We start from the raw sequence: 13,032 nt of genomic DNA on the forward strand, positions 1-13,032 counted from the left end.
ACAAGGGCAATAACTCCTCAGCTATCTTCATTCTGGCGTTTTCTTCATTGTTCTTCTTACGTAAAAAGTTTCCCTGATATTCTCAATTCAAAAGTATCTTATAAGTAGAAAGTTATTAGGAACTTTCGGCATCATAATTATGCATTTGAACCAGTTTTTACATATTTGTAATACTGTTTACAAAAAAATAATATTGAGACGTATACATTTTTTGTCAATTTAAACTATATTAAATGAAAATAAATGCAGTTTTTGTACCTTGAACCATTAGAATTGTGAGGGTGGAAAAACCTTTATTCCTTTAAATTTGATTTATCTTTTTTCCTCGACTAGCACATCCAATGGGTTCCGTCATCAATCTTTTCAATGTACAAACTTTGGTCATCTGTGGAATTCTTTCTTTTTATGTGGAAGTTTTGTCATTTCTCTGGCTATTTGCTCTTTTAGAAATGTATTTTTATACATGTACGTATATGTCAGTAAATAATAAAAAAATTAAATAAGTAAGAAATTAGAAGATATGGTATTTATTAAATTTCTTTGAATATACAGTTCCTTATAAATGAAAAGCAAAATGTATATAGAAACGACGAAAGAGAAACGTGTACGTTTGTAAAATGATAGTTTGATTAATACACAGTTTACTAAGCATTGCTTTTTTAACAAATGCGCAAGTTCATATAAAACACAAATTATATAAAACAATTAGCCATCTACCTCTATAATTATATAAACATGTATATAAAACTTTTTATGAATTGATTGACATGTGTTCCAGTGCAATCTAAATGCATGACTGCAGCTATAATATTTCATATTTTAAAAAAAAAATCTGCTTGATATTATGTATGTGATCGTTATATATCATCAAATAAAACGCCTGCCAATCAGAGAAACCTGACATCATTATATTACATTGCACAATGTATGTATCAGATTTAAAGGGTGATATGGATAATATTTATGAGAAAAAGAAAACAAAAATATCTATTTTGAAAAAATAATATATACATATAATTCAATCATGAAAACATTTTCTTTCTTGAATTGTCTCGATTAACAATCAATACCCCAACCTTTCGTATAGTTGATTTAAACTTTTTTTATAATTATATTTGTAAAGATTACATACATCCTACAGAAATCAGAAGAACCAACTACACTTTAATTATTCAGCATATATTCTCCTTTTGCATGATGAAAAATGAGATAATTATTGGAAACTCATTTACCTTCAGCAAATAAGAGAAATACGTTTTATAAAGCATATATCGCTGTCGAAATGGAAAAGAGTGGATTGCATAATTATAATGAAAATATCAATGTTCACTTCAACACAAATGCAAAAGGGTTCGGTCAGGGTGCCCTGTCTGTTTATCCAAGTGTTTGAACTTCTAGATCTCTAAGAATATCTAGAAAAAATGATAAGTCAACCAGTATTTTGCTTTAATTTGTGATATAGTCAAGCATACAATATCAAGATTAAAAAAATACCTACATGTTATTATGCTTGATAATCGGTCGCTGAATCTTATACTACAAAATAAAATCATGTTATCATAATTCAGTATATTTGTAAAATATAATGCAATGTTTTCATTCTATGTAATAGTTAATATTCTTTTTTTTTTGATCAAATTATATTTATTTACATCATTCTTAGTTTTTAAAAATTAAATTCCTGGAATAACCATCTTTGACCAAAAAGGATAAGAATTTAATGATAATATAAGCATTCATACCGGTTTGTCTGTGTCAATTTTGTCATAAGTTGTTGATCTTTGACTTTCTGCATATACAGGTGCGGGGCGCAAAGAGAAATTGTCTCCAACAGATTCCACATTTTCTCTTTGGATTGGACGAGGCATGTTCGATGGTTGATAAATCAGAGTCTGTAAATAACAATTACTTCACTTTCAAGTTTATAACATTATCTTAAATTCTCCATTGTTCTACATGCATTAAGTAAATGATTATTCCAATTAATACATTTGAATATTTTCTATGAAAAAATTAAGTTTTCATTAAATATCGCACTACTATAAAAGTATACTTGTATCTTCATATTTGTTTGTACAAGAAAAAACGAAAATTTGCAGTATCTTTTGTTTCACTTGAATTAAAATGGCATTCGCCAACATGGATAATCAATTCCAAAATCAACTTATTAAAAATAATCATAATTATTTCGATACAGTATCTCAAATAATAATGTTCTCTTGGGTATTCTTAAAAATTGGCACAATACTGCTGAAGACAAAAAGAAGCTCATCGCTTTTTTGAATTTGTTAAGGAGTTGTGGATTTTCTTTCAAAAAATGAAGCATAAAGTCGACACTATTCCATTTTATTATTTTTTCGTTTCCAAGTTATCCATTTTAGATATTACCGTTAAAAATCGTGGATTAAATTCTGTTACTTTTTAGATAACTTCTTATCCCTAAACGTTGTATTGGCACACAAATATGTCTCGGACAAAGATTTATATATAGTTAAGATATCCGATTCATAAAAGGACAATTTTCTAACCTTAAATATCCTTCCTATATTATATACTCTGAAACTAATTCAAAGCAGTTTAGAGTAGAAAATTTTCAAAAATGTAATTACCTGAGCAGTAATTATTAATGAATTAAGAATGTACTGAAGTCATGGGGAAAAGCATTTTTTTAAATAGAAAATTAAATACTATGAAAATAAAAAAAATGCTTTGGTGGAAAGATGCATATTATAAGAATAGAAAAACGATTGAAAACTAATTCTTCACCAGATATATTTAAAAAAAATAAATTTTTTTGATTAAAAGCAAAGATTCAAGGTAAAAAATTAGGATATATTGATATAGCTCTTATATGTTGAGACTAAAACATGCAGTATTCAGCCAATGTATACCTGTTATTCAAATTCATTGAATCTGAGGTTGTTATGGATCGGATAGCTTAAAGTGGATTGGTGATGGCTTGACTGATTGTGAGATGGAATATGAAGATACCAAACAGTAATCAACAAAGAAGCAAAAAAAAAAAACAACTTGTAATTACTGTTGTGTGCTTTTTTTTCACAATCGGGAAAACGAAAAATCAGTTGACATCTCAGTGTGTAAATAACCGCTGGACAATTTTTATGGAAACATATTAAGTCAGTAGCTTCAATGACGACAGACTTTTTTTCCATACATAGCCATTATATCGACCAAAGAACTTGCAAAATGATGAGTTTTAAAAGGGTAGTTGATATTATTGTTTCATCAACTTGTTTGTCATAAGCTTGCCACCAATTAGAAAATTTTCATATGTAAGCTATGCTCAACTGAAAAATAGAAACAACATGTGCGGGCAGTAAAGGTAAATTACTACATAAATAAGGGAAGTTGGCAATACCCAATAATAAATTATCCAAACAAGAGGCCCAGGGGCCACAGCGCTCACCTGAGCACATCTGCTAGGAAAAAGCACATATCAGATCAGAACTGAAAGTTTACTGAGGTGGGGGGGGGGCTTGAATTTTAACCCCCCCCCCCCCCCCCCCCGGGGTTCATGATTTGAACAAACTAGAATCTACACTACCTGAGGATGATTCCATATAAATATCACTAATCATGGATTTGAAGTACTTGAAAAGAAGATTTTAAAAGGTATCCCTATATATATACATGTACTTATGTAAAACTTGGGTCGGCCATTTTGGCCCCACCCTAGCCCCGGGGTTCATGATTTGAACAAACTTGAATCTACACTACCTGAGGATGATTCCACATGAGTTTCATCTTTCCTGGCCCAGTGTTTCTTGAGAAGAAGATTTTTAAAGATTTTTCATATATATTCCTATGTAAAACTTTGATCTGCCATTTTGGCCCCACCCTAGACCCGGGGGTTATGATTTGAACAAATTTGAGTCTACACTACCTGAGGATAATTTTACATGAGTTTTATCTTTTCTGGCCCAGTGGTTCTTGAGAAGAAGGTTTTTAAAGATTTTTCATATATATATATATTCCTATGTAAAACTTGGGTCGGCCATTTTGGCCCCACCCTAGCCCCGGGGGTCATGATTTGAACAAACTTGAATCTACACTACTTGAGGATAATTCCACATGAGTTTTATCTTTCCTGGTCCAGTGGTTCTTGAAAAGAAGATTTTTAAAGATTTTTGCTATATATTCCTATGTAAAACTTGGGTCGGCCATTTTGGCTCCACCCTAGCCCCAGGGGTCATGATTTGAACAAACTTGAATCTACACTACCTGTGGATGATTCCACATGAGTTTCATCTTTCCTGGTCCAGTGGTTCTTGAGAAGAAGATTTTTTATATAATGTAAAATTAATTTTTTTCTAATTGAACAAATTATCTCACCCTTGGAAAAGGGCATCTTTCCTGGTCCAGTGGTTCTTGAGAAGAAGATTTTTTAATAATGCCATTAATTTTTTTCTAATTCATAATATTTGAACAAACTTGAATCCCCTTTACCCAAGGATACTTTGTAGCAAGTTTGGTTGAAATTGGCCCAGTGGTTCTTCAGAAGAAGATAAAAATGTAAAAAGTTTACGACGACAACGACGACTACAACGACAACGACTACGACAACGACAGAAAACAGACAAATTTTGATCAGAGAAGCTCACTTGAGCCTTCGGCTCAGGTGAGCTAAAAATGAAACAGATACGAGGGTTGATCCAAAAGTAATGTCACAACTTCGATAAAATTGCTATAAAGTGACGTAAAACAACAAAATTACACATGATGAAAGCTTAATTAATTTCAAATCAGACCTGAAAATTTCAAAGGAATATGATGTATACTTTCCAAAATATCAGATTTTAAACAATGTGCGTTTATGGTAGTCGCCGCACCTAAATATAACGTCATATGACGGATACGCACCGTCATTCTTTCAAGCGTTTTCCCTTTATTTCATCACAAAATATTTGTGATTCGCAAAGACTTTCACCAATTTCACTTTCTTTAAGAATTCTTGGTACCATTATACACTCAATCTTTTCATAATTAAGCCCTCTGTCAAAATATTTTGAACAGTAGCAGAATACAAACTTAAAAATTCACATGTTACTCTATCCCTCTGTGTTTTTGACAACTTCAGACACCATTGAACGTTTCCGTCCGATCTCCTATCTTTCGGTCTTTTTATCCTCTGCTGATCATTCAATGACCCACCATCCGACCAAAATTGCTGAAATCATCTATTACGAAGTCTCTAATTTATATTCTTTATTCTGTGAGTCTTATTTATTAACACAACTGTCGCTAGTGATGATTCCCATATTTTGAAGCAAAAATGCATTACACTTCGTCGAGCCGTTTTTTTCCCGTTTCGACAATTTCGACAATCCCTTTGTTCACTTCAACAGAGTAAAACAACAATATTTATGATCACAAATACCAATGCCGACATTTAATTTTCAATAAAAGACTAGAAATTGACTTGAATTGTGTCTTTTAAAAAAATGAGAGATTAGGTGCTTTTTAGAATCTTTTTAATATGTTTGTATTTTTCATTCTAACAAAAGAAAAACTTTAAAAAACTTGACGTTCAGTTGTGACGCGGCGACACCCCCTATGCTCTATATTTTAAACATCTATAAAATAAATTCAAATAAACATAATCAATTGAAAATTTCAATGTTAATTAGATTTGTATTTGTGCATCTTTTGGTATAATTTATTTGATAATATGACGCCAAATATAAAAGATATGGACACTGTGACATTACTTTTGGATCAACCCTCGTATGTCAGTTTCTGTGATACCATTTATTTCAATTTCGTTAGGTATATGGTTCGACTTATAAATCGACTCTGGTTAATTATTTATGCGTCGTCAATATATCTTAATATTGAGGTCTTATCAAGTGTTGTCATTGTGTACATGTTGTGAGAAAATGTTAACGAAAGAACACAATCAAATATAACAGAAGTTCACCTACCTAGAAATAAATGCTCTACTAAAAATATGTACAAGATACTATAACTTACGTTTTCACCTAATACGTCATCTTCAACTTTCTTATAAAGCCGTCTCCCTCCTGATTTCCCTTCAATATATACGTATCTATCCTTACTGGTATAATTGTCGCCACTTCTACCATTTTGATTATCTGTATCGTTTGTACGATTCTGTCCTCGGTAGAAACTTCCATGAGAATATTGGAGGCTGCTTTGAGAATGTCGTCTGTAAGGATCTTCCACATCACTATAATAGTTGTTTGTCATCGGTTGTCTGTATTTCTCGGTAGATTCGCTACGTGGTCTGTCGGGGAAGGAGTTAAGATTATTTGTTTGGTCTGTATAGTCATTACGCAAAGGCTCAGGTTGGTATCGCATTCTTGCTTCATTCTTCTCCTCTTGGAACAAAGGATTGACTTTTCCATAATCAAGAGGAATGTTTTCTAACATTTTATTGTCTTTATTCATTGCTTCAATGATCTTTGAACTACTTTCACTCTCTGAACTGTAAAAAAAGAATCATTATGCATAAAACAGTAATAATTTTCCTAAATGAATTCGTTCATTTATTTGTCTATTTTATTGTTTAACGGTTTTAGTCAAACAGAGGGGCCATCACATGAAAATAAAATGCTACAAATATAAACCTATAAAAGGAAGGCGCTCAAGATCATTAATCCGTGAGAGTTCTTTTTTTGTGCCAGCGTCTAGCAACTGCGACGCAAGTTCTAGGTTTATACGGTGTATCCGAAGGACCAGTCTCCGCATCCCGTAGTGGGATCCTAACCCAGACGTAAGGATCAACCGCTAACGCAACGACTCTACATAATTTATTTAACAGTTATCTTAATGAATAGAAACACTTACCCATCTTCCTTAACACTTTTTTCCGAACTCCAGCGAACACAGATGCAGATAACAACAATTATAAGTATAATAACAGCACCGCCTCCTACACCACTGGATATAGCTATGATTGTGAGTTTGCTTAAGGGTATGTTTTCATCGTCTGTCTTTGATTTTGGCGTTATTCCCTCTGTGGTACTTTTCTTAGTGGGTATAAGAATTTGCTTCTCACATGTTTCTCCGTAAAAGATATTTGTTTCATTTGATTGACAACTGAAAAGAAATACAAATAATATCTTTGCAGTAATTCGATATGTGATATCTTGCCCAAGACTATCATTCTTCCGGGGAAGATTTTCCCATTACATTTTCGGTTGTAATAAAACGAAGGGCTTCAAAAATATGACAAATAATAAAGAAAATGGTGTAAATGTCTACAAGGAATGCATAAAAATTTGGAAATTAATGCAATTTTAACAGACTTTAAAGAAATAGACTAAAGTACATGTAAGTATAGATATGCAACTTGAACGAGGTACATGCATTGATGCTGTAATGACACTTTCATCCCAGGCTAAGAAGAAGACGAATGTATTTGCACAAAACGATTTCTAAAACTGTTTCAGAGATTTTGATATTGATAAAAAATGTTTCGAGATCAAATCGTTCATTGTTTCAAGCATATATGAAGAAAGTTTGAGATTATGAAAGTTTTCATTGCTGCCAAGGCAATTGCTGTTCATGCCTCGTTGCATTCACCATCTAAATCAAAAAATGGATTTATTTTGAAAGAACTGTCTTAAAATCTAGGCAAACAGAATGCAATGACACGGAAAATTTATTCTTATGTTTTGATACCACATTTAAACTTAAAAATTAATGTCAATGGTATTAAAAAGGTAGCTGAACATGACCCCAAGCGGTATAAGTGTCTTTATAAATATGGGCTTTTGCAATTCCATTACATTGTATGCATGATACAGAACTGTGCTGTACACAGTAAGTAAGTACCTGAAATACAATTTTATTTTCCAGAACTCTTTTAAAAATACCTGACAAAGGAAATACATGTTATTATGTTTATATCAAAACTCATTCAATGTGTATATTAAATAAATAATATGGCAGTTATCTGTTGGATGTTAGAAACTTAGAACTATTAGAAATTAATTTATTTAAAATATTTTTCAAAAATGAAATGGATGCATGAACGCTGCCATTCTTCCATACAATTAAAGGGTATCCTCTCTTCTCTGCATCTTCTCCTACCGGGTGTATACCATTCAATAAAATTTAACATTTTCACAGATCATTACAGTCACATTGTGCATCTTCTATTTTACTTTTACTCATCCTGCACTTATTTCGGGTCTTCCAATAAAAACACAGACTTTCCTATTCTAACCGTGGAGTGCAGGGAACGTTGTGAGCTCAGTGCTTATCGCGCTCGATACATGTACTAAATGTGTTCTTGTAATTTCTATCACTAAAGGTAAATGACGAACATAATATGCACAGTTCATATTATTATTAGTAATATCACATATCTTTCTAAAATATATCACTAAAATCAAGTTTTGATTGAATAATATAGTAATGACGTTTCATGAAATGCATAACTGGGTATATAAACGGTTGCTTTTTTTCAGTTTTATCTAAATATGCCAGTAACTTAGATCCGGCAACCGTAACCGCCACCATATTCTTGCTTTTTGCTATTTCAGGGTTGCTTATTAAAAGTGAAAACTTTTAAATGAATTCACGATGCTTACAATGTGAGTAAAATCTGAATGTTGTTTGTGGACCTCGCCTTGTATCTAGTGTGTTCTTTGAAGAGTAAGTAAGAACTTTTGTACAGCTGTTTCGGAGTTTATTTGCAAATTTTATTGATTTATAAATTAATATGTAAAATTAATTTAGTTAGATTTGTATCGTATGTTATTTTCAACTAGTTAAATATCTAAATTCAAAAAACAAATCATTTACGTTATTCAATTTAAATTCATACCTGCACTTTGGCTCTCCTTCTGGGGAGACAAAACAATAACCACGGTTAACACAATTTTTCTCCTTCGATTTGCATTTGTGATAGCACGTCTTATTAATACACTTGTACTCAAAAGGACAGGAACATATTAAGTCTTTGAGTATTGTGTCTATGTCTAGAAAAGTAGAAAAAGCATATAAAACATTCACATCTCAACCTTCATTAGAACTATTGAAGAATCTTTTTGACACCCTTAAGATATTTTCAAACCATATATTAGGTCATTGGAATTCTTAAAATATATCTTTGGTTTAACATCATGACAATATTTTATCGAAAGGAACTCGGTTTGATCCCGCGACATGAGCACCCCTACTAATGTGTTCGGAACCTTTTATTTTTCGGTGTTCTGTAGATTATAAAACCCGATGAGTTCAGAGTAGCTCTGGCGGTGGCTCTGGCGGGAGTTAGCGAGACTACAGCGAGATAAGGTAAATTATTCATGGAAATGTGGCTAGGAAGTGACTTGCACGTGGAGACATGGTAAACAGAAAAGTTTTTCACCACCCTATAATATTTGTAGAAATGTACTTCAATCGATCTCTCTTGAATTCATTCAAACCTAAATGTAAAGTATTTTCTATGATACAATTTCTGCAGTCAATACAGTCATATGAATTAAAATTTCTTTTAGGACAAATATTCTTGCATGGGAACCGGGACTATATTTTTTGCGTCAGATTAGCATACCAGGCACCAACATGACTTTAACTGACAAATCAGCTGAATGAGAATTGTATTATTGGTTACTATAAATACTACAGGAATTTTACGCTTGAAAGAAATGGAAAATCTTATGGCGATCGGAAAGGCACAGCGTACATTTTTCCATCTATTTCGTAAATGAAAAGCATTTTTTTTAATTGTATTATTTTCATGCTCACAATGACAAACAATTCATTTGTTAAATAAACGGTGGAAATCTAGGTTACTCAAAGTCATGCTGCAATTGAAAGCGATTTGCGTCTCTATTACATGTAATTCTTTTGTTGTAATATCGGTGAATACAATTGGCAGGTGGATTCCCAGGCCAAAACACGTGATCACGAGTATAAACTGTTTTGTCCATTTAAATGCATAAGAGATGCTGCTGTTTTACTTACCCTTGTTGAAGCGCTGTTGTTCTGAACTTGACACAAAATACATTTTATTAAACATATTTTTGTCTAATTACATATGTAACAAAAGATTAAAAACGCCCGTGACATCTTTCATACTTTGTAATCTTTGTATTTTGTTCATAAGAACATTTTTGCACTCCATTGACATGATCATAGATTGACCTGAACCACGTGTTCGAAGTAAAATGTAAATATGTATTTGGCGTGAACGTTGCCATTCAACGATTGGTCAGTTGCTCGTGGTAAGATCCTCTGTGCGTATAAATAACAATAGCCCAAATAAGGCAAACAAAGGTTTGTCAGTGTAGATGATTTTTTGCCAGCGTATCGGTCGCAAGTGTAAACTAATTTTGGCCGCACAGTAAATTAACAAGATATATTGTTATTTTAACCCCCCCCCCTCTCATGATGTTGAAATTCATGAAAGTCTTTCAGAAAGGTCTGGAAACACATTCTTCACAGGGCATGTTTTCAAAAGAAACAAACTATAGCAATTTCCTGTTTACTGCCAATTTTATTTATAAAACCCGTTCTACCCTATAACCTTTGAATAGGTCAACCTAAACCACGTGTCTTGAATTTAATTCACAATAACATTAGTAAGGGTGGTAAGGATTGACTCCTTTCTTCGCGACTCAAGAGAGCAGACGCTCTAACCACTGCACCACGCGGGCGACTTTTACACCTAGAAAACTTTTCAGTATTTCACGACTTTTGAATCTGTGACATTTCTATTATAAGCCCTAGGCTATAAACGTAAAAATGCATTAATTTTTAATACAAAGTGACTCTTAAAATAATTTAATTACCCAGTGCTCGTATATTTACAAAATTATGGATGATAATTTTTAAAATAATTGTTCATTCTTTTTATAACACACTTACTAGTATTATAGATTTCCACAGATCTCTTTTCAGTTTTTGTTGTATCTACTTTTTCACCAAAAAACGTGTAGTTTTGCCAGTCAGTAGTAGCTGCTTTGAGAGCCATATTAATGGAATTATTGGTTTTGGCAAGACCTTTACTTGCATTTAAAATAACTTTATAGTCAGCTAAAATACTGCCTTCACTGTAAATAAATAAGAAGTAACCAGCTTTTAAAATGCTCTTAGATAATATGTGTATATATTGATTATAAACATTTTATTATGGGTATGTCCATGTTCTGGTAATTTATTTAAAATCAAATTAAAATGTGGATGAAAGAAAAAAGACTATTATGCTTCATTTCCCCATTAAATATACTTTTTTGTACTTTTATTGCACTTTTAGTACATACAAATCGCTAAAAAGAAAAAAATTTTAAAGTATGTTTTCATTTCATTAAGTAATGAGACCAATTACAAACTTATTTGACCTTAAAATGATTCATTTGAAAGTGCGACAAAGACAAAATAAATAACTTTGTGATGTACTTTGATTTTTTTTTATATTAAATCAGGAGCTGATTTAAATTTTAATAAAATGTACATTATATAAATAATAAAATTTTTAATTGATTATTTTAGGTTTCAACAACTGGGTTAAACACTTTCGAACACAATGGTAAAAGTGATGAATAACGATATTTTGGATTCATACATTAAAGTGTAAATCATTTGCTGTGATTAATAAAACATGTTAGCTATTACACGAATAATAAATAAATTTCTAGTTTGATAAAATAAATTGTCTATACTTACGTCAGGTTAGTCACTTGTAACGATATAAATCCTTGCGTATTTTTGAATTTAGGGGTTAGCTACAATGAAAAAAAAAACATGTTTCTTCATTCCTTTGTATGAAGAAATACGAGAGAGAGAGAGAGAGGTTGACGGGTCACAATGCTTACTTGATCATGATGAATTTTGTTCTGCTCATAAAAAACCAAGAAATAATTTACATATCCCAAGGATATTAAGTATATATCAACATCCATTCTTCATTATATTTACGTAAAGTATATAAATTTGCTTTTTTTTTTCTAAGATTGACAAAAACTGTAATTTCGATACCACTCCTGTTTAATATTTCTGAAACCATATGCTTATTACAACTGCCATGATTGATATAGCTTGAAACATAGATCCACAACATGAGAAAATATTTATATAAATACTTCTTTTCCTGAGTCAATGGTTATTATACCCCCAGCTTGAATTATACCCCCTCCTTAAAAAGACATATGGGAGGACATATATAATAATCGGTATGTCTGTCTGTAAAACCCCAGTCACATTTCCAAAAACAATCAACGGCCGACAGTTTTTGAAGCAAAAATGGGATTCTTCGGGTGACCGTCCTCAGTTCATCGGCCGTTGTCTTGCCCGATTTTGACCTCTCTTTTGGTCGGCCGACCAATTTTGTGTCCATCGGTTCAAGTTATAATTTTTTCTGCGTCGGTGGCCGATTTCTGCTATAGAAGTTATCCGTCGACCAACCTCCGATCATCGTGCGACCATCGGCGGTCAGTTTATTATGTCGGTCGTCCGTCCGTCGTTCGACAATAAGGGTGTCAAATATTTCGGCCGATCGTTAAAATCAAACTGTAGTTCAGAGCTCGATGATCGGGCGACGAATGGCCGACATGTAAATATTTAACCTATAAAGGATACATAATACAAACAAAATTTTGATGCATGAATTAATGTATTTTTGAAAGGAAATAACATAATAATTAATCCGTAAGACAAAAAAAAAATCATAATTATACTTTGCTGCTTAGATATGCGCCATTTGTCGTTTATTATGCAATTTATACAAAATTTTGCACACCGATCTAACAAAATTATGCCACTTTGCCCTGCAAGCATTACTCACATCACCTATCTGAATAAAGATCTATGAAAAATATTGCTGATTTCTAAAGAGAAAAGATTTTTTGTGTAATTTATCCAAGGCATCGGTTTTTCCAGGAATTAATGTGACTGCTCCGTGTCGCCCGATACTTGTGTCGACCGATCATTTTTTCAGCCGACAAGACCAGAAAATTTAGTCGCCCGACCATCTGCTTAAATGTGACCTTGGCATTACGCTTAGGAGTACCCATCTCTTATCCACAACTCCTCTCATACATG

The 13,032-nt window shown here is 32.3% G+C and overlaps 1 protein-coding gene across 1 annotated transcript in view; it reads right to left on the minus strand.

Moving 5' to 3' along the window:
* Positions 1–1,269: 1,269 nt before the first annotated feature.
* Positions 1,270–13,032, minus strand: part of LOC134270930 (uncharacterized) — a 36,805-nt gene continuing 25,042 nt past the window's right edge. The window contains exons 10-17 of the mRNA XM_062753191.1: positions 11,659–11,717; positions 10,861–11,045; positions 8,816–8,969; positions 6,829–7,080; positions 5,992–6,466; positions 1,743–1,892; positions 1,499–1,536; positions 1,270–1,412 (exon numbers count right to left, since the gene is read on the minus strand). Coding sequence (XP_062609175.1) covers positions 1,403–1,412; positions 1,499–1,536; positions 1,743–1,892; positions 5,992–6,466; positions 6,829–7,080; positions 8,816–8,969; positions 10,861–11,045; positions 11,659–11,717 — 1,323 coding nt within the window. The 3' untranslated portion in view covers positions 1,270–1,402. The remainder of the gene's footprint in view (positions 1,413–1,498; positions 1,537–1,742; positions 1,893–5,991; positions 6,467–6,828; positions 7,081–8,815; positions 8,970–10,860; positions 11,046–11,658; positions 11,718–13,032) is intronic.

Source organism: Saccostrea cucullata, unplaced genomic scaffold (genome assembly GCF_032062105.1).
Source record: "Saccostrea cucullata isolate Sc308-1 unplaced genomic scaffold, CSIRO_AGI_Scuc_v1 ctg210, whole genome shotgun sequence".
Lineage (NCBI taxonomy): Eukaryota > Metazoa > Mollusca > Bivalvia > Ostreida > Ostreidae > Saccostrea > Saccostrea cuccullata.